This window comes from Solea solea, chromosome 11 (genome assembly GCF_958295425.1).
Source record: "Solea solea chromosome 11, fSolSol10.1, whole genome shotgun sequence".
In the NCBI taxonomy this organism is placed as follows: Eukaryota; Metazoa; Chordata; class Actinopteri; order Pleuronectiformes; family Soleidae; genus Solea; species Solea solea.
The window spans coordinates 26937836-26959720 of NC_081144.1; the positions used below are offsets into that span (position 1 = coordinate 26937836).

Below are 21885 nucleotides of genomic sequence, written 5' to 3' on the forward strand. Positions count from 1 at the left end.
AGAAGCTTAAGGCGGCCAGTCTCGTCAGACGCCCGGACAGTGGACGCTTCATTTAAACCGGCACAGAACGGATCGGAGCAGGTGACATTACGGTGCTTTTGCTTTTTTGTCTCGGTCTGGACGGAGACAACACTTCTGTTTCTTGATAAAAGCAAGAGACTAATCTGCTGACGTTGTGACGTCTCTAGTGGACAGAGCTGTCCACAAAACGTGTCCTCTTTTGAAATATGGTGTCATAAAGCTGCTTGATCATTATGAATATAGAGTCTGATCCCGACTCTAAGGATTATCTACAACATCCAGAGGGCCTATACACATATATGAGTGTGTGTGTATATATATACGTATATATATATATATACACATATATACACACACACACACACATATATGTAAATATCCAGGGGTCTGAGTCTTCACCTGAACACTCAAACTAAAACCCTTTGGCGTTTTGCTATAATGTCCATCTACCTTTTGATTTAAAGCAATAAAAGTATTGAGAGATTTAGGAAAACACCTTAAATCAGGGATTCATGTTCTTATCAGTGCTGGAAAACATAAAAAAAATAATCATAAACAACCTTAAAATGTAGATGGAGGACACTTTGACCTCTGAGAGGTTTTAGCCATTTCACTCAAACACACATGGAAAAGAAAAACTGAACGCAAACGGCGCTACGGTGTGTGACCTTCGCTGGACGCCTCCTGGGCGACTGGTCAGGTGCTAAACGTGTGCAAACCAACTTGTTTTCATTTCCTCGCACTGACCAGACGAGACGATCACTGGCACCCGGGACATTTGAGGACTTTGAGAGCCCTGGTCGAGCGTTTTGCTTCCAAACTGGACTGGAAGGTGTTCCGGTGCCACGAGGAGCACAGGTGCTCGTGTTGGTCTGTGGACGTGAGCACATGACTTCAGTGGAAGTCTGACGACACATGGATGTGGAACGTACGACCCGGCCTGAGTGAAGTTGGGATGTTTTAAACCTGGGTAATGTCAGGATTGGTTCCAGTAAACACGTCAAGAGAGTCAGCACCATGGACTGTCACTTAGAATAAAGGAGGCGTCCAGTGAAAGACAGCGACCACTAGCATTCTCCTCATTAGGTGTCTTGCTCTTCCTGTGGTTGTCACACAAAATGGCCTCCTCCTGCTCCTCCATTGTGTCTTTCCAGCAGATTAATACACACTAGGCTACAATGGCCCCATTCCATTTCCTTCAAAGCGCGCTCCTCCCGTAGATTCTCCCGTAGAGTGCGTGTTTGAATGAAATGGAGAGGCGTTTTTTTTGGTACGGACCTGAACCTCACAATGGCCACACAATTACAAACAATTACAGGTTTCAGTGCGTGTAACACCGTCTTACAGTAGGTCACCTCAATCATCGCCAGGAAACACAAAAACTCAACAATTCCAGAAAAGAATCCAGAAAAGATCAAATAAATAAAAAAACGAGGGCCAGCCTCTTTGCATCTTCAATTTTTTCTCATTGTTTTTCAAACAGCCACATTTTCCTCATTAAGATTCATCATCAGAAATGCATACAAGGCGGTTTGTGTGAAATGAAGTAGCTGCATGACGAAAGACAGTGTGACACAACCTGTTTCTTTTTCATTTAACAGTTTTTGGGATGTTGCTCAAAAATCTGTATCGTCACACCCACCCACACACACACACACATAAAGGAGGCGGAGTTGTAGCAACTGCTCATATGCCGTCACACCTGCAGGTCTGTAGTGAGTGACATCCAAATATTTCACAATAAAAGCCTGGTTAGATTGAGTCGTGTTGGTAAAGACATTGAGAGTGAAGTGAAAGATGAACCTGAACCTGCTCACATGACCTTCACGCTACACGCCATCCAACACAAACTCACAACATCCTGTCTGTGCCAACACCTAGCTCCAAGCTAACAGGGATAATCAGTAGTTTCAAAATAAAGTAGTACAAAGAAAACAAAGGCAGCTATAGATTTATCACTGAGGAGATTTCACAGCAGCCACAGTGAAGGAGGGCTGGGGAACGTCAACACAAAGACGAGACGGTCTGAAACACAACAAAGCAAAAGCTTCTGTAAACACCAGTGACAGCGTCAGCGATCAAGTCATTCCTACCTACACTTCTCCTCTGGAAGAACCATCAAGACGACTAAACATGAAACCACGTGGGATCTGAAAACATGACAAAGCAAAAACCGTTTCCAGTCTCTGCCGGACTTTGCACGCGACGCCCAGCGGCGCAGCGCGCACACACACACACACACACACACACACGGGCCTCCTTCACTGTCACATGACACAGACAAAGATGGTGAAAGAGGGCGGGGTGTTTGCTGAGGCAAAGGTGAGCGCTGAGTTTGCATACACACTCACTCCAGTAAGGTGTGTGTGTGTGTGTGCGTGCGTGCGTGTGTGTGTGTGTGTGTGTGTGTGTGTGTGTGTGTGTGTGTGTGTGTGTGTGTGTGTGTGTGTGTGTGTGTGTGTGTGTGTGTGTGTGTGTGTGTGTGTGTTGGCACCCGCTCTGTTGCATCTGTATAAGTGAAGGAAGTCAGGATGTATGTTTTCCGCTGTCTGCTTTTGCAGCTTATTGCTAACAGGTTGAACAAACACACACACACAGGCGGAACTATGCAAAGACACACACATCACAGTCTTTCAACACGAGGTTCACAGGACCAAATGAAGCCACTCAGACATGATCGAGGTTTCAGGATAAATTAATCTCACTCTTTATATAGAATTCTCTCTAGCACTCTTCACTTGAAGATTTGGCATCTGCAGAACCAGCTGCAGGAATCCACTGGGCTAAAGTCGCTATGTGGTGGTGGTGGTGGTGTGTGTGTGTGTGTGTGTGTGTGTGTGTGTGTGTGTGTGTGTGTGTGTGTGTAAATGTTTTCCCAGGTTTTTAACGGCATTCGTGAAAACGACAAGTGCAAAAAAACAAAAAACAAACGTAAATCAAAGCCTAAGGGAACGAGTCAGCACATGCAAGCCACACTGTCGCATGCGTGCACCTGCGTTACCGTGGCCTATATTTCAAGAAATAAGCACAGCTGTGTAGGCATGAGCTTATTGAATCAGAAAATGAATGAATGAATGAATGAATGAATGAATAGCTGAATGGATGCTGAAGGCCAAAATGGTGCAAAAGGCATGTGGAGAGAGAAGATTAGATAAGCTCAGATGGGAAGGAGTGATGGACTGTTGCACAGACTGGTGCAGCATATATCCCTAGTTTTCTTATACGATTTATCCAACACACTTATTTAACTCTTCTTTGTCTTTTCTTTTTTTGCATATAAACAAAAGAAAAAAGATTGAATCAAGTGAAAAGTCCTAAAGCAGTGCTGAAACAGGTGAAATATGGCTGATGTGATTCCCTGGTGGTCTGCAGTCCAGCTGGGCCTCGGTCAGTAGTCGGCCACAGGTGCGAGGTTTCTGCTCAGGCTCACTGTGATGTTGGTGTAGAGAGGCCTCCTGGACACAAGGGGCGAGTAGTTGAGGTTGTTGAGACCGTCCACCTTCTGTCGCTCCTTTGAGTGACGTAGTAGACTATACCTGCAGGAGGGAGACGGAACAAGCCTTTTAGTCACTGTCACTGTCACGCTCATACAAGCACAGGCCAGCCAGCATGTCCATGTGGGCCCCAGAATGGTTATATGTATATATACACACACATATATATATACACAGTAAATACACATATATATATATATATATATATATATATATATAGCTCAACCTCATACCCTCTGCAATCATGCACATATTGGCTGTCAATCACCACTAGGGTTGGGTACTGAAGCGCGGTGCTAAGAGTGCACCACTTCCAACATAAACAGTAGTAACAAGACCAAATAAGAAGGAAAACTTTTTTATTGTTTTCCAGCTTATTCAGTGATCTGCAGAATATTTGGTTTGGCTGATATTTTGACCGCAGGTGCCCTCCCTGATGCAACCCTCCCTTTTATCTCGGCTCAGCATCGACAATAAGAGTAAACTGGATACAGTGTCACATTAAACCATTCAATGGGGATCAATGGGGATCAATGGGGATCAATGGGGATCAATGGGGAGTGGTACCCGAGCCCTTGACCTGTCAGGATTCAAACTGTGTCAGGAACGTCTTATGACAAGTTGTGGACTGGAAGCTCCTCCCACTGGCAGTGAGCACAGATGATCTGTGATGATCATCTATGAACGCCTCTGTCATCACTGACATGTGACTCTCTGTGTTTTGTCTTTTACGCATGTTTGTAGAATCGAGTGACCTTTCCCTTGAAGGGCGCTGTGTGTTTCTGCCTGGTACAGCAGCCAATAGGAGGCGCCCTTTCTCTCTCTCTCTGAACTGAACTGCTGTGAGCCTGGTCCGATTTCCCTCAGGCTGTAAACAGGGTCTACCTACCCCAGCTTTAACAGCCTCAGTGTTGGAAAAAACACGAGCATTGGGCCAACAAACAAACAAACAATTACAGTTAAATAGGAAATGGACCAGGTTTTATTCTCCCACACAGTCTTACTCCCGTGGTTAAGACAGAAGCAGCATATTTCATAATCAGGAAACATTCCAAGTGGATTTTAGAAAGCAAATGAGTTTTCTGATATATATGTAATCTTATAATCTAGTGTCCCCGACTCCGAATAAAGACATATTTAATCTCTGGGAGTGTATCAGAGCGCAGAGGGAGCAATGACTGGAATTCTGCCCTGAAGGTTTTGAGCAGATCACATGCAAAGTCTTTAAAGAGCTGAAACTCTCTCAAAGTTACTGCTCTGGCTTTTCATGTGACCGGATTATATCACATGATCCTCCTGTGTGTGTGTGTGTGTGCATTTTCTGGCATAAACACTGACCTCGTCAGGACCAATCCTCATAACCAAAACCTGGTCCTAATGAGGCAGAACCTCATTTCTGAGGAACTAGATAAGTTTAGGGCTAAGATTTGAATTATAGTTAGGTTAAGGGTAGGGTTAGATATAGATAGATGATTTTTTTAAATGATTTGATTATCTTCACAAAAACAACTATTTCAACAGTTTGGGTGTTCTCCCCGTGTGCGTGTGTGTGTGTGTGTGCGCGTGTGTGTGTGTGTGTGTGTGTGTGGGTTTCTCCGGCTTCCTCACACAGTCCAAAAACATGTAATATGGGAATTAGGTCAATTCTAAATTGACCGTAGGTGTGAGAGTGAGAGTGAATGGTTGTTTGTCTCTATGTGTGTGTGTGTGTGTGTGTGTGTGGGTTTCTCCGGCTTCCTCACACAGTCCAAAAACATGTAATATGGGAATTAGGTCAATTCTAAATTGACCGTAGGTGTGAGAGTGAGAGTGAATGGTTGTTTGTCTCTATGTGTGTGTGTGTGTGTGTGTGTGTGGGTGTGTGTGTGTACCAGGTATTACTAATGTTGTGGGGACCAAAACCTGTTTACACAGTCACATTATGGGGACTTGTCCTCCTTGTGGGGACAAAAAGCAAGTCCCCATAACGTAAATTACTACATTTTAAGGTGAAGATATGTTTCATGGTTAGGTTGAGGTTAGGGTTAGGGTTAGGATTAGGATTAGGCCAGTAGTAATTGTGGTTAAGGTTAGAGTAAGTCTCCAAGAAATGAATGTAAGTCAATGCAATGTCCCCTCAAGTCATGAATGTCGAACATGTGTGTGTGTGTGTGTCTGCGATGGACTGGTGACCCCGCCTATCGCCCTATGTCAGCTGAGATCGCCACAGCACCCCCGCGACCCTCCTGTGGAGGATAAAGCAGTAGATGACGGATGGGTTGAAAAATAAAAATCTAACACCTTCGGCAAACCGGCTCGCTGCCCCCTCACTGAGAGGATCGCAGAGGCATTCACAGAACTCGAGACTGTTCACTGTCCTAGCACCCAAATGGTGGAACGAGCTCCCCATCGACATCCGGACAGCGGAAAGCCTCCACATCTTCTGCCAACGACTAAAAACACATTTCTTCCGACTCTACCTCAACAAAAAAAAAACAAAAAAAAACTATACATCGCACTTACGACTAGTACTTCATAGGTTGGTTTACTTGAAGCTCTTACTTACTTCTAGCTCTTATTTGTACCCAAATGTTTAAATGCACTTATTGTAAGTCGCTTTGGATAAAAGCGTCTGCTAAATGACATGTAATGTAATGTAACACTGCTGTTGATCTCAGAGAGTAAATGAAGAAGAAGAAGTGATGATTGATTCTCAAGTTTGAAATGATGCACAATCATTATTAACAGTATGAAAATGGAACATTTCATTAGTTTAGAGCATTTGTTGACATTTTATTGTCATAAAAGAGTCTACGTAGAAAATTGGTGATTAAAGACAAGCTAGCGACAATCAGTAGCATATTTCTGTTCCTTATTTTAAACCAATACATTTAGGAAATTAGCTTTTTTTGTACAAGATTGGTTAGTTCAGCCCGATAAAAAAAAAAAAAAACATATATGCATATACATATATATACATAAAGTATAAGTGAGGACATCTTGTCTGGTTCTCACAATATTTAAGGGTTTTTTGGGGATTAAGGCCTGGTTTTAGGTTAAGGGTCAGTGATGTTTAAGGTTAGGGTAAGGGCCCAGTGAATGTCGTCAGTAAGACTGCAGGGCGAGAACGTGTGTGTGTGTGTGAGTGTGTGAGTGGCACACTAACCTTCCCAGAAACTGAACTTCCCCACGATGGTGATGTGGTATGGACATGTAGCGTCCCTGTTCTCCATGTGGTCTGCTCACTGTGAGGTTAGCAAACTGCACCCTGTGCAAACACACCAGGCCCAGCAATTAGTACACACACACACACACACACACACACACACACACTGATATTTTCAACCATTAACAGTCAGACACGTACACAGGGAAGTGGTTTCACGGTGAGAGCACACTAAAGTGGTCATTAGCACATAAACAGTACAGAGCTTTCCCATCATTCATTTTCTCCATTGACGATGTTTCTGAAACCAGTGAAAACATTTAATACTGGAATATTCAATGATATGATTGTTGAATATTCAAATGTTCTAAACTCTAGCACATGAGAGCTAGTGGAAGTGATGTAGTGTTGAGCTAACAGGGGCAGCTAAAGAGATGCATTCAACGACCCTGGTAACGCCACAGCGTGCTGAGCTTCAAGGAGCAACTTGAAGATGCGTTCAATTCCTCAGCTCCACTCTGGTCACATACCCTTTCATTTACAATAGAACAGAACAGTGTTTCTGATTTAGTACAAGCCAGATGAAGCACCACAGCTTGAGAACCATGGGCTGACACAATACAAAAAGTGTGTTCTGTTCGTTGGTGCAAAACAAATATTAAAACCAAAATGAAAATAAAATACAGGAAATAAGAAAATAATGAGTACAGTGCAATCTTTTACAAAAGAGAAAATGAGTATACATTTAAACAATAATCTGTCACACACACACACACGCACACACTGCAGCTCTCTGACTCTCTGTAATGAAATTGTGAATATCATTAATAAACAGGAGCGAGAAGTTTTTTGTCTTTTGAATACATGTCACTCACTGAGCATCAACATTAGAAGCACTCACAATAATTTCATTGTGATGAATTTCCATTATGCAGATAAGTGTAAAAACTATTTCACTTTATTTATTTTGGGCTTCTCCATCAGTGGTCGTCACAGCAGATCATAAATAAATGATGTGTCCTATCTAAGAAAACTAAGTTTAAGGCTTTTTTTTTTCTTTACACTTTCTAATAATCACTTTATAATAAATGAAAATATGTTATAGCACATTAATCCTTCACAGCACCAGGGATTTGTTGTTTGTTGTCAGTTAATGAGCTCATACCTGTGTGTGACCACAATGCTTTAATGTTACTAAATGATTTATAAAGTGTTATAAATCTTGTTTGTCAGTATGAAATGGTACCTGGTGTGTTTCCTGTGTACCTTCAGTTGAAAGAAGAAAGATGTGGTAAACTGTTGACATTTGTGGTGGTGATAGACATTTCCATGGAAAGATGGAGACCAACCATCGAACACACAGCCCACATCCTTCACATGTGTGGTTTTCACAGGAACAACCAAAAACATCATGACTGACAATCACAACCTCTACTCAAGACAATGCAACATTCAATGTGTAGTTGTGGAGCCACAATGTTGAGATACACACAACACATGTGTGTATGTGTGCGTGCGCACAGCAGCCGGTCATGGAAATATGGAAAGTGACAAACAAGTCAACATAAAAGCTTCATTCACCTGTTCCAGAGGTCATCGTCCTCTCCTCCCCATCCCCAGAACGCATTAGGAAATCCATTAATCTTCTTGAACTGCTCCACCGTCAGGCCGCTGACGCCACCAAAGAACTCATTATATGGAAGCCTTGGAGGAACAATTACACTTATTATTATTATTATATTCCTCTGAGGGAGGGAGGGAGGGAGGGAGTGATGGAGCACAGTCACAGGCTCAGCAGCACTCACATGTACGAGTACTTGTCCAGCTTGACCGCAAAGTGTCGCGGCATGTCTGTGCAGCCGTAGTAGTTCCTGTCGTTCTCCATGAGGTGGTCCACGTCATGGAAGATCAGACAGTCCCAGTCCAGGTCCTTCATCGCCTCCTTGTAGCCCACGTTGAACAACATGGCTCGGTTAAACGGCTCTGTGCCGCCCTGAACGAAAAAAGACGCAGTTGAGTGATTCCTGTGTGTCATTGTCTGATGTTATCACAATCCCAACAGAGGAACTCAAAACTGTGTCTTCTTGTATTTGTAACCTTTTTAGGACCTTTTCCAGCATAAACCCTGACCGTCACGACCACTAGCCCTCATGGAAACCAAAACCTGGTCCTAATTAAGCTCAACCTCATTTTGTTAGGATGTGAATTGTGGAAGTCAGAGCAAAGAAGAATAGATACACAAAGCTGTGTGTGTGTGTGTATAAATATGTTTGTGAGGAACAAACAACACAAAGTAAGGATAACTCACAAATGCAGGTGACAGAGATATTGTCTCAATAAAGCAAGTACATCCACTTTTCTATGTTGATAAGAGCATTAAAATTGTGGGGCAAAAAGAAATCAAGGGACATTTAGAATAGATACAAATGTTAGAAATATTAAAACGATTAATTGCGAGTTCACGATGACATTAATGCAATTAATCGGGATTAAATATTTAAATTGTTTGACAGCACTAATGATTTCGCAAATACTCAATATATCGCCATAATAACGTATTGGGACTTAAATATCGCGATAATATTGTATCGTGGTGTCTCTAGCTCAAAACCAACTACAGAGCCAGCTTTCCTATTTCTACAGTGTTGTTACTTTTGAAAAGTAAATGCTATACATGGCTTTTAAGACCGGTTTAATGATTATTTATTTAAAACCTTTTATTTGTGGCCCTTCACTTGCTTCATTTATGTCTGCGTGGCCCTCTGAAAATAATGTTGCCCACACCTGGGACAGGAAAGTGTCCTCACTCAGAATGCTGTACATGAATTACCTGCTCTATGACATAAAAGGCAAACTGGATTTTCTGTTTCTGCAGCACTGGCACCAGGTGTCTCAGGAGGATTGGTAAGTGTTCATGTCGGTTCCTGAATGGGACGAGGATGGCCACCTGCAGACAAACACCACAGTGCAATGTTCAACATTAAGGCAGAAACCAAACAGAGAAACATTTTCTTATAAGGCCTGGCCCCCACACCAGAGGGATTGATTCAAATGTGACTCGCTTTTAAAAACACAAGAGTCCACAGACACAATTCACTTTGTAACGATTTTACAAAGTCTTAATCCTGAGAAAGCACAGAACAGACGATCACGTCAGGACGCAGGACCACACACTCTGTGTTTCATCAAAGGAGGAAATGTATGTAAAATGTACAATGCAGTGTATGACACATATTGGGACAAGGGGCTTTTGTAAGACATGCAGTCAATTCACCGCTGGACTATTTTCATCTTATTTCCATTTTGCACTCTGTCATGTTTCTAGTCAAAGTCCTGTACTCCAGCTCAACTCTCTTCTGCTTTTACTTGCCACCACATGTTCCTGACAGGATTGTAGTCATTAAGCAATGGAAAACATCAGCACCAAAAGGCCTGAATGATGAACTATTTTAAACATATCACATATCACATATCATATGTCATATGTCATATATCACATATCATATATCACATATCATATATCACATGTCATATATCACATATCATATGTCACATATCATATATCACATGTCACATATCATATGTCACATATCACATGTCACATGTCACATATCATATATCATAAATCACATATCATATATCACATGTCACATATCACATATCATATATCACATATCACATATCATATATCACATATCACATGTCACATATCATATGTCACATATCACATGTCACATATCATATATCACATATCACATGTCATATATCACATATCACATATCATATGTCACATATCACATATCATATATCACATATCACATGTCACATATCATAAATCACATATCATATATCACATGTCACATATCATATATCACATATCACATGTCACATGTCATATATCACATATCACATGTCACATGTCATATATCATATATCATAAATCACATGTCATATATCATATATCATAAATCACATATCACATATCACATATCACATGTCACATATCATATATCACATGTCACATATCACATATCATATGTCACATATCACATGTCATATATCACATATCATGTCACATATATGTCACATATCATATATCACATATGTCACATATCATATATCACATATCACATATCATATATCACATGTCACATGTCACATGTCACATGTCACATGTCATATATCACATATCACATGTCACATGTCATATATCATAAATCACATATCACATATCACATATCACATGTCACATATCATATATCACATGTCACATATCACATATCATATGTCACATATCACATGTCACATATCATATATCACATATCATGTCACATATATGTCACATATCATATGTCACATATCATATATCACATATGTCACATATCATATATCACATATGTCACATATCATATATCACATATGTCACATATCATATATCACATATCATTTATCATATATCACATATAATATCACATATCATATATCACATGTCACATATCACATATCATCGTCCTTCCTCATGCAACATGATAATCATTATGCCAGGGCAAATATCCACTATTTGATTGATTGGGATTGTTGACTCCACCCTCTGCTGACATCACGTTACAGCATCAGCTCACTTGAAACCTCGTTGGAGCAGGGAGCCAAAAAAAGCACCAGGTCAGAGGTCAGTGAGTATTACTGATCACATCCATCCACACTTACCTTCCATCGAGGTAAACAGTCTTTGGGCTTCCAGAAACCTCCTGGGGCGACACTCAGCTCCGCCTCCAGCAAGGGTCCCTCAACATCCTCCAGAGAAACCTCGCTCATGTTGACCACCAACCTGCCCTCTGGAAGACAAACATGTGATATTATATATAGATGATAATAATAATAATAATAATAACTTACAGTCATATTTAGCATGTTATTTTTATTTTTTTTGGCCTTCTTGTGCTTGAGTTGTTGGGGTTGGAAAACCATGGTCAGTTGCACCCTGAGGGGTAAGAAGGAGTTATCTTACCACTGAAGCAGCCACAGCTAACGTTAGCAGCAAAGACGTTAGCAATTTAGCCAGCCATAGCAAAGCACTTCACCAGACTAAACTGGAGGAGAGAACAAGTCTGCGACCGACAGGCTACACGTTTTATTTTGAATTATTTGGAGTTTGACAAAAGAACACAGCGGAATGTAAATGGCTGCATTTGTTCAAGTTTCTTCAAACAATAAATGACTTTATATATCAATCTTTTCATCTGCCACAATAATGTTATAATGAATTTAAATGAAAATACCTCAAGTTGAGGGCTTTTCTAAGTCAATTTTAGGTGAGATTAAAAAGGAGATTAATTAGATCAATTAATTACAGATCATAATTCATTAATCGCCCAATTTTTTTAATCCCTTGACAGCACTAATTATATATTAAAAGATTAAAATGGAAAAAGGGGGAGGGGCTGGAAAAAAAACACATACTGGCACATGTTAGGGCTGAGTAATGTGGGTGAAGTTATTGCGTGTTATTGTGTGTTTTTGTGTGCTATTGTGTGTTATTGTGCGTTTTGTGTGTTTTTGTGTGTTTTGTGTGTTATTGTGTGTTATTCCAACATAATTTGTATGCACCATCAATCAAAGCTGAAATAAAACACATGCTTTGAATCTTTTCACTGTTCATTATTCAAATAATGATGTACACAAGCACAATGAGAAGTCACTGAAGGGAACAGAGAAAACCAGAAAAACCACAGTTTAAGGGTGATTCAAAGTCAAGAGAGAGCCGCTGCCACGGGTGGATTACAGAATTACGAGTCGGGATCGAAGCCAGGCCTTAAAATCCTAAAGTTTCACAGCGTACTTACTCATGGAGGGCAGCCTGTCAGGGCACACCTGCGAGGGGAGGTAGGTGAAACCCTCAGGCAGGTATGTGGAGGGAGGAGCATCACTCTCACTCACATTAAAATCATAGGAATAATCTGCAATCACAAGCACACAGGATATCCAATATTAAAAGTGTCCACATCATAACCAACACTTCACGTGGTTACTGGAATCTCAACACCTGAGTCACAGTCAGCTGTAAGACTTGTTTATCAGGGCGTGAACCATCAGCACGAGCTTCATCCGTGTGGTATGTTGTTGTTTCTCACCTGTGCCGTTGACGCTGTACGCTCCTCTCACCACCTGCTCCAGCACCTGTGCCCCGATGTTCTTCACATTCTCTCGGATCTGGATCCCTCTGGCTTGGACCATGAACACATACTCATTCACTGTGTGCAGAGGAGAGAAAAGAGGAAAAGTGGCTTCCTTTAGTTATTCACGTTTACTTCAATGTGACGAGTTTCTCATCAGCAGAAACACACACACACACACACACACACACTGCATGGCCAAAAACAAAGTCGCCACCTGGATTTAACTAAGCAAATAGAGAAGAGCCTCCTGCACTTGTGACAATGTATACATATATATGTAAACCAGGGATTCCTGAGACCTGGGTCGGGACTCACAGACGGGCAGCACAAACTGCACTGCACAGTATCTGTCATGTTGTTTCTTTAGTCTGACCAATAACAGAGAAACCTTCTCACTGTCAGGGCAGTAAACTGTGGTCTTCTACCTGAACTGGTCCAAACCACTGCCTAAATGCCTTGGTGACATAATGCAGGGAATTTCCCAGCAGCCACACACATGCAACCCTTCACTGCACCAAAGTCATTTAGTGGAATGTTAATCTGTGTGTGAGGTGGGAGCAACACTGTAAATTACTGGTGGGTTCTTCACTTCTGTGGCAACACTGTGACGTCATTCATTGAATCTGTATCAGAGCAGAACATGACACGTTTTAAACGTCAAACTCAAAGGAAGTTGGACTAGGCAACATATGATTGGTTGATATCGATCAATAATCAATAATCCTTTTAATCCTAAAAAGGAAATCTGCTCTGTGACAGGAAGCTTGGAGCGATCACATGGAGTTCAGAGAGAGTTCACAGGGAAACAAAGAGTTGCCTCCAGTTGGCTGCAGTTAGACTCACACTGGTGGAACCTATGTTTCATGAGCAGAAGACAGATTATGTGGGATTACTTCATTAAAAAGAGAAAAATCCAGACCAGCGGAGCAACATTGCCAGGTTCATAACCCTGGAAGCCACTAATAAAGCTGGTGTAGGCAATACATGTGGTGTTATTGATCAATAATTCCTAATAACTTTTCAGCAAAATGTCAATCAAGTGATCTCAGAGAGTTCGAGACTTCTGCACCGTACACCTCACGTGATTAGACTCAAGAGAATCTGTAGCAATACTAGTTCAAATGTCAGGACTGGAGATCAGGAAGGAAGAAAACATGACACACAAACACTTCAGTGAGCACTTGGGTCACCAGCCCATCGCCAGCCCATAATACAACATAAAACAACGGTCAACTTAGGTCGTCCAGTTCACTGAGAAGCAGGTTTTTGGACTGTAGAAGAAAGCCAAAGATCCGGAGAAGCCGATGTTCAGAACATGCAAACTGCACGTACAAAGGCCCTTGGTCAAACTGGGATTCAAACCTAACCCTCTGGCTGTGAGGCAACAATGCTAGCCACTGCATCACCGTGTGACCCCTAAGCAGACTGTCATTAAAAAGCAGCAACAATGGTTCACACGAGTCATGCTGTGGGCTAATCATTTCCTCCTGCGCTCAGAGAGCAAACATGGAGCCACAGTGTGTCGTGTCGTCCACGATGAACAACGGCAGGAAACACCGTTACCCTGACCACGCTACACATCTCTTAAAGAGAACTTCTCCGCTCACTGTGGCCTGACAACACAGGTCAACACAGGTCAACACAGGTCAACACAGGCCAACACAGGTCAACACAGGTCAACACAGGTCAACACAGGTCAACACAGGTTAACACAGGTCAACACGCCTCACTCCAGCGGGGACCTACAGGAAAGGTGACTTGTACTCATCTCCCATGCCAACACAATGATTACAGTGACTCCATATCAGACTGCACCATCTCTGGCCATCGATCCAATCAGCATTCCTCTTACAGCGATGCTAAAGTGATCCAGCACACCCGTGTGGATGCGTGTCTTTGAATGTGCTGCTATAATAACGCTGAGCTGGAAATCCACAGGATGTGGTTTGTCATCAGTAATTGTGCTACACTGTCCATCACTTTGGTCTCGTTGGGTACAAACTGTCTGGCCTGCAGGACGAAGCAGCATCGAAAATCAATGCTCTGGTTTGACCATGACAACAAATCTGCAGAAGAATAATCATGACGCCAAGAAAAAAACAACAACACAGAGAAGATACTGTTCACTCTCAGCGCACGCACGCACACACACACACACATACACACACACACACACACACGCACACATGTATGAGGAGAATCTACAAGTAAATAATCTACTGTCAATCATCACAGAAATTAACCATGTTCAGGTTGGGTGTGTGTGTGTGTGTGTGTGTGCGTGTGTGCATATGTGTGTGCGTGCATGCGTGTGTGTGTGTGCGTGCATGCATGTGTATGTGCGTGCGTGTCTGTGTGTGTCTGTGTGTGCGTGCATGTGTATGTGCGTGCGTGTGCGTGAGCGTGTGTGCGTGCATGCGTGTGTGTGCATGTGTGTGCGTGTGAGCGTGCATGTGTGTGTGTCTGTGTGTGCATGCATGTGTATGTATGTGTGTGTGTGCGTGCACGTGTGTGTGCATGTGTGTGCGTGCGTGAGCGTGCATGTGTGTGTGTGCATGTGCATGCGTGTGTGCATGTGTATGTGCGTGAGCGTTCGTGTGTGTGCATGTGTGTGTGCGTGTGAGCGTGCATGTGTGTGTGCGTGTGTGAGCGTGCGTGTGTGAGCGTGCATGTGTGTGTGCATGTGTGTGTGTCTGTGTGTGCGTGCGTGCATGTGTGTGTGTGCGTGTATGTGTGTGTGCGTGTGTGAGCGTGCATGTGTGTGTGCGTGCATGTGTGCGTGAGCGTGCATGTGTGTGTGCGTGCGTGAGCGTGCATGTGTGCGTGAGCGTGCGTGTGTGTGCATGTGTATGCGTGTGCGTGTGAGCGTGCCCGACTGCGCATTTTCTTTTTCAGAAAGTGAGAATGATCTTTGAGCACAGTCTCTGTGTCACATGTCACTGACACCACGTGTCAAATCAAACTCAGTTTTATGTTGAAATACAGTATGTGCAGCACATCATCACGAGTATCTAGATCATCGACTTCTGGCAGAAACATGCAAAATAAACCACATTTGTACAGCATCCCATAATAAAGGTGAATGTGTCTCATATCAGATAGCCATGCTTGTGTGGTGGCAGGTAATAATGGCACACCTGAACAAACAATGCCACCCCTCCACATTCACAAATACTGCGTTGCTATTTATGGATTTATGGATATTATAGAATTGCTGTATGATCCATGTGTTACAGTGTTACATGCTGTGTTGTAACTGCCACAGTTCCTCTCTTCATCATTGTAGGGCTCAGTAGAGTGAAGCAGTGCTTAGCGCTGAGGTATTCATGCCTATAAACTGTGACAAATGCAATTAGATACGAGAGAAGTGCAGTTTACAGGAAGCCGGCGTGCGTGGGCCTGGATTTCCTCTAAAAGTGAGAGGGCACGCAGACGCTCAACATTCTGCTTGTAAGTCAAAGACACTGATTCACACATGAGTAAATGATACTCACAACTGCCTCACTGCAGCCGATGAAGCATGACCAGAAAGTCCTTGAATGACCTTGTGCTCTGGAGCTCTCACAGAACACGCTGTCCGCATGCCAAGCCCCGCCCACCTCTCCCTCTCTCTCTTTCTAACCCCTCCTCACTCCACATCCCTCTATTGTTGTTCTTCCCTCTATCGCTCCTCTTTATCCTGTTACTGCTGTTACTGCTGCTGTTGCTGCTGCTGCTGCTGTTACTGCTGCTGCTGCTGCTGCTGCTGCTGCTGCTGCTGTCTCTCTGTAATGTGGTTTGTATCCCTATCTGTCAAGTCCACTTGTTCCTCTTGTTTAAGTGAATAAAGTGGACGATGTCCAGCAGGCTTAAGAGGACACATCCAAGAACAGGTCGTCTAACGTCATAACTGAGGCCAGGTGAAAAAAAGAGAAAATGAGATCTTTCTTGTTTGTACGTGACCAAATACTTATTTTCCACCATAATGTACAAATACATTCTTTAAAAATCCTACCATGTGATTTCCAGGATTCTGTGTCTCACAGTTGAAGTGTACCTATGATGACCTCTGTCATCATTTTAAGTGGGAGAACTTGCACAATCGGTGGCTGACTAAATACTGTTTTGCCCCACTGTAAACACACGTCACATGTGCCAATCACATTCGTGTACACTTCAGGGACTGATCGGAAATCATATTACACTTCTCCACTACAAGAAAAGGACCTAGTCCACAGACTACACAGACGCAGCAGCGGTCTGTGATGCTGCTCGTGATTGCCGGGCGCTGTCCCTAAACACACCAGACTCCTCTGTTAAACATAGAGGTCTCAAGGGTAGTTGTTAGAGATGAACCCACGTTTTTAGGATTGTTAAGTTCTTTGTTTGTTAAGTCATCTACAGTTCAACACTGTTCGGCTTGATTTGTGTGTGGGACGTCTCTACTCAGCACGCTTTTACCTGATACCAGGTACTAACAATAGTACCTGGTATCAGGTACTATTGTTAGTACCTGATACCAGGTACTAACAATAGTACCTGGTATCAGGTACTATTGTTAGTATTGTTGATACATTCAGACAAGGACTGCTCATATGTGAAGTTCGGGGCATGAATGATTGAAATCAAACTTCCAACCAAATAGTGAATATTTCAGTAAAATAAAATGATGATTGTGTCACATGGGTCATTTCCTGTGAGCAGCAGATGGCGCTGTCACTATTCATCGGTACAGACATGTAGCTGTGACTGTGAAACTGTTAAACAAAAATAATAATAATTTAAAAAAAGGAAATGACATGCACACACGCACACACACACACGCGCACACACACACACACACACGCGCACACACACACCCATGTTCGACATTCATGACTTGAGGGGACATTGCATTGACTTACATTCATTTCTTGGAGACTTACTCTAACCTTAACCACAATTACTACTGGCCTAATCCTGATCCTAATCCTAACCCTAACCCTAACCCTAACCTCAACCTAACCATGAAACATATCTTCACCTTAAAATGTAGTAATTTACGTTATGGGGACTTGCTTTTTGTCCGCACAAGGAGGACAAGTCCCCATAATGTGACTGTGTAAACAGGTTTTGGTCCCCACAACATTAGTAATACCTGGTACACACACACACACACACACACACACACACACACACACACACACGCGCACACACACACACACACGCACACACACACACACACCACCTTGCTTGCTTGCTTTTCCTCTGAAAGGCAATTACGTGCACAGTGATAGCTCAGCAGTGGGAGGTGATCAGCCGTGTTCTGCTGCCTCTCTGATAAGAGCTGAGAGGCCTTTTTTTTGTCTCTGCCCAGCAGAAACGACCGCTGCAGTCGCACACGCGCAGCAACACGAGTGCACACACACTGCACACACACTGCACACACACACTGCACACACACTGCACACTCACACTCCCAGGGAATCATCACTCTGATAAAAAAGGTTGATTTTTTTATTGCCGCTGCGCCTCAGAGACAGCCGGCGGCGGGGGAAATTGTCCCGGTGCAAAGACATCGCTCATCAGTGAACGCTGGATGTGAATAATGTGGCTTTAAAAGCTGAATTAATGACACTATCAGTATCAGTAACACTGTAAATTAACCATGCATGATTGAGCAGAGCCACCACATTAGCACCAAATCCCTCACAATGAACTACAACCAACACTGTCATTCTAGTGCATCGATGACTTTGGGCTGTTTAATATTGGCACGATGTTCATAAACATTATAGATTTCTGATTGGATGTAGGCCAACGTGTTTTAAACACACACAACACCGTTTTTTAAAGATTATTGGATGTGTAGTGAAGGGACAAGCATATTATTACCTCCTCTGACCCTCTGTAAGTGATGCTGAGAAACCCTCAGGCTGTAGTGCTCAATCAATACACACACACACACAAATAGTGAGTGTTATACAGCAGGTGCAGAAACAGCGGTCTGATGCTCTGATCTCTGCGTCTGTTTGATTTGACTTTTTTATAGAGAATATGTAAAATCACAATAATCATCAATAAAAACATACGACATCATTGTGGTAAAGAGCACTTCAAATAAGTCATCAAGGTAAATGTGTATAATCTAATAATCCTGAAGAAAGACAAACAAAAAGCTGTCTGGCTCACCAACACACAGTCCTTGTGGTTTATTTTTAAATGAGGAGGAGCCGCATCTTTTCTCATGACTTATTATTATCCTACTAAAGAATGACACATACCGTGTATAGATGATATCTAGGGCTGCAACTAACTCATCTTTTCTCATGACTTATTATTATCCTACTAAAGAACTTCCATAAAGAATGACACATACCGTCTATAGATGATATCCATAACTCATCTTTCAACGACTTCCTTTATTACGTGTTCATAAAATGTCAGACAGTGTTGGAAAGTGTTGACGTGTGTTTCCCAAACCTGGAACTGATGATGTTCTCAAAACGCTTCATTTTGAATGATTTCTTTGTTTATTTGGAGCAAAGAAGCCTGAAAATATTCCCATTCACAGAGCTGAGGAATCAGAGGGAAACACCCACACACACATGAATCCATGATGAAAAAATCTAAATACAACAGCTCGAGATTATCAAATATACTATTAAATGTTAGAGGTTTACAAATCCTCACTTAATGCTACACTGTGAGTTAAACATTAAATCCATGTTTACTGAACTCATGTCGTTTTGCTACTGAATACAATGACATTGTGGTAATTGTTTTGTTAAATGACTAAACATCAACGTGCTCTTTTACGACTTTAAACTTTGACATTAAAGTCTTTAATCATTGTATTCATACTTAAACACACGCCTCAGTCAGCAGTGTGTGCAATCCCATCAGATTAAAGATCTAAATCTGTTTAGATCGTATCATAACAAGTCAGAGCCGATGTGTGAGGAATCTTTCCTTTCTGAATCTTTCCTTCCTGCTGTTTCAGTAACGTTTCAGGACGTGTGCCACGTCTAAGATGGAATTCATCACTTCATCTGTGTTCAGTCTCACTCGCTCCTGTTGTCACGGGTAACTTCAGGTTATGTAAGCAGCCATTTGGAATGGTTTCCCATGAGGCTGTTGTGTGCACACTTCAGCAGACACACAGTACATGTGCAGCTCAGTCATGATGGCACACTGAAAACCACTGTGCTCAAACAATGAATCCATCAATCGATTATTAATCCACAACTCTTTTGATCATCGATTCATCGGTTTGAAGCTTTTTTCATGATGAAAACATGATTTCTGATTGTTTCAGCTTCTTAAATGTGAGTATTTTCTTCATTTCTTTGCTCTGGTAACAAAGAAATCTTTCAAAGTGAATCATTTTGGTTTGTGGACAAAAACAAGACATTTGAGAACGTCATCATTTCCAGGTTTGACAAACACCGATCAACATTTGTTAAGGTTTTCTGATATTTTATGAACCAAACGATTAATCGATTAATCGAGAAAGTAATGGACAGATGAATCGATGATGAAAATAATGGTTAGTTGCAGCTCTGGTGTAAATGTATGTTCAGCAAAAACAACATCAATGCAGATGGAGTCCTGACAGACGCCGCTGCAGCGCACACACACACACACACACACACACAACCACACGTCCACATGCATCATGGACACAAAGACAAGCCAACGTCCGTCAGGGGGTAAGAAAATGATTGACAGGGACAGTCAAATGAACAATAAAGCAGGGCATGGACACCGCGTGACTGACCAAAACACAAAACATGATAATGACCAAAGTTCTAAACTCCTCCTGTCAATTTACAAGCAATCTATTCAATCACCTGTCTCACCTCATCATACATGGTCCCTGATACCAATCATCTAAATATTGTGAGACAATTATCTTGTGATACATCACGATATCAGTGTAACTGCAGAAGATGAAAAGTTCAAAGTTTTATTTATTCACAACAACGAGAACAAAGTTTATAAAGTGGCTAGATTGGAGGTGGAGGGGGCGTGTCTATCCTGCTGTAAACTCCCTCTTCTTGGGCCATCATTCATTGATCAGCACCGCCTAATTCAAATATGGATATTTGAGGCGTAAAAAAACGATGATCGTACGTCACGAGAAAGGACGACGATACACAAGAGAGTTTCAGCAACTAATGATAGAATTAGGCTTTTTATTTTAGGCCATGTTGATAAATACCTCAGGACTCAGGAAATAATATATATATAATCACTATTGTCTGTAGAGGACGTTTATCTGAAGTCTTTTATATGATATATAATTATATAGGCAATTAGAAAACTCTTGTTTTTTGCAGTCAAAATTTGAACTTAAAAAAGTTAAATGTCATAATCTCAAGTGAGAAAAGTGCAATTATTTATTTTCCTAATTCTGTCCTATAATATGGGTCTAATTCACTGGACAATCGACGACTGTTATTATATACTGTTTATTATTCAGCTCATTTTCAGCAACACAACATTAATAGAAACATTAGTCTTTCCAACACAATAGAGTCAGGAATCTCAATCCGGGACACAAACCTCAGCTAATCCCAGAATGGAAGGAAAGGACGTGAGGGAGGATGTGGATGTGGTGACGGGAAGTTTGAGCTCACGCGTCAGCACCAGATCATGTGAGCACATGAACAGTCAGACTTTGACTCTCTGATTGTTAGAGGGAAACTGCAGCTGATCATGACGCTCACATGAGTCCAGTGCTGTGATCACATCACAAAGTCATCGGCAGATGAAGAGGCGACATTCAAACACACAGCTGCACTGCTATCACACACACACACACACACACACACACACACACACACACACACACACACACACAGTCTCTTTCACACCACACCCACACTGACAGCGCAACAACAACGACAGGAAAACCATCACGACGGCATTAACCAAAATATCCTTTTCTCACACGCATGGCAAACTCAGAAGGAAACCACACACACACACACGCACACACGCACGCGCACACACACGCGCGCACACACACACGCACACGCGCAGCAGATGTCTCTTTGACAGACTGAGCACTCTTCATCTGAAGCGT

General features: G+C 42.2%; 1 protein-coding gene across 1 annotated transcript in view; it reads right to left on the reverse strand.

The window, feature by feature from the left end:
• Positions 1–534: 534 nt before the first annotated feature.
• Positions 535–21885, reverse strand: part of b4galt5 (UDP-Gal:betaGlcNAc beta 1,4- galactosyltransferase, polypeptide 5) — a 39940-nt gene continuing 18589 nt past the window's right edge. Inside the window, exons 2-9 of the mRNA XM_058642905.1 lie at positions 12792–12911; positions 12504–12617; positions 11368–11495; positions 9491–9607; positions 8466–8653; positions 8242–8364; positions 6661–6762; positions 535–3557 (exon numbers count right to left, since the gene is read on the reverse strand). Coding sequence (XP_058498888.1) covers positions 3410–3557; positions 6661–6762; positions 8242–8364; positions 8466–8653; positions 9491–9607; positions 11368–11495; positions 12504–12617; positions 12792–12911 — 1040 coding nt within the window. The 3' untranslated portion in view covers positions 535–3409. The remainder of the gene's footprint in view (positions 3558–6660; positions 6763–8241; positions 8365–8465; positions 8654–9490; positions 9608–11367; positions 11496–12503; positions 12618–12791; positions 12912–21885) is intronic.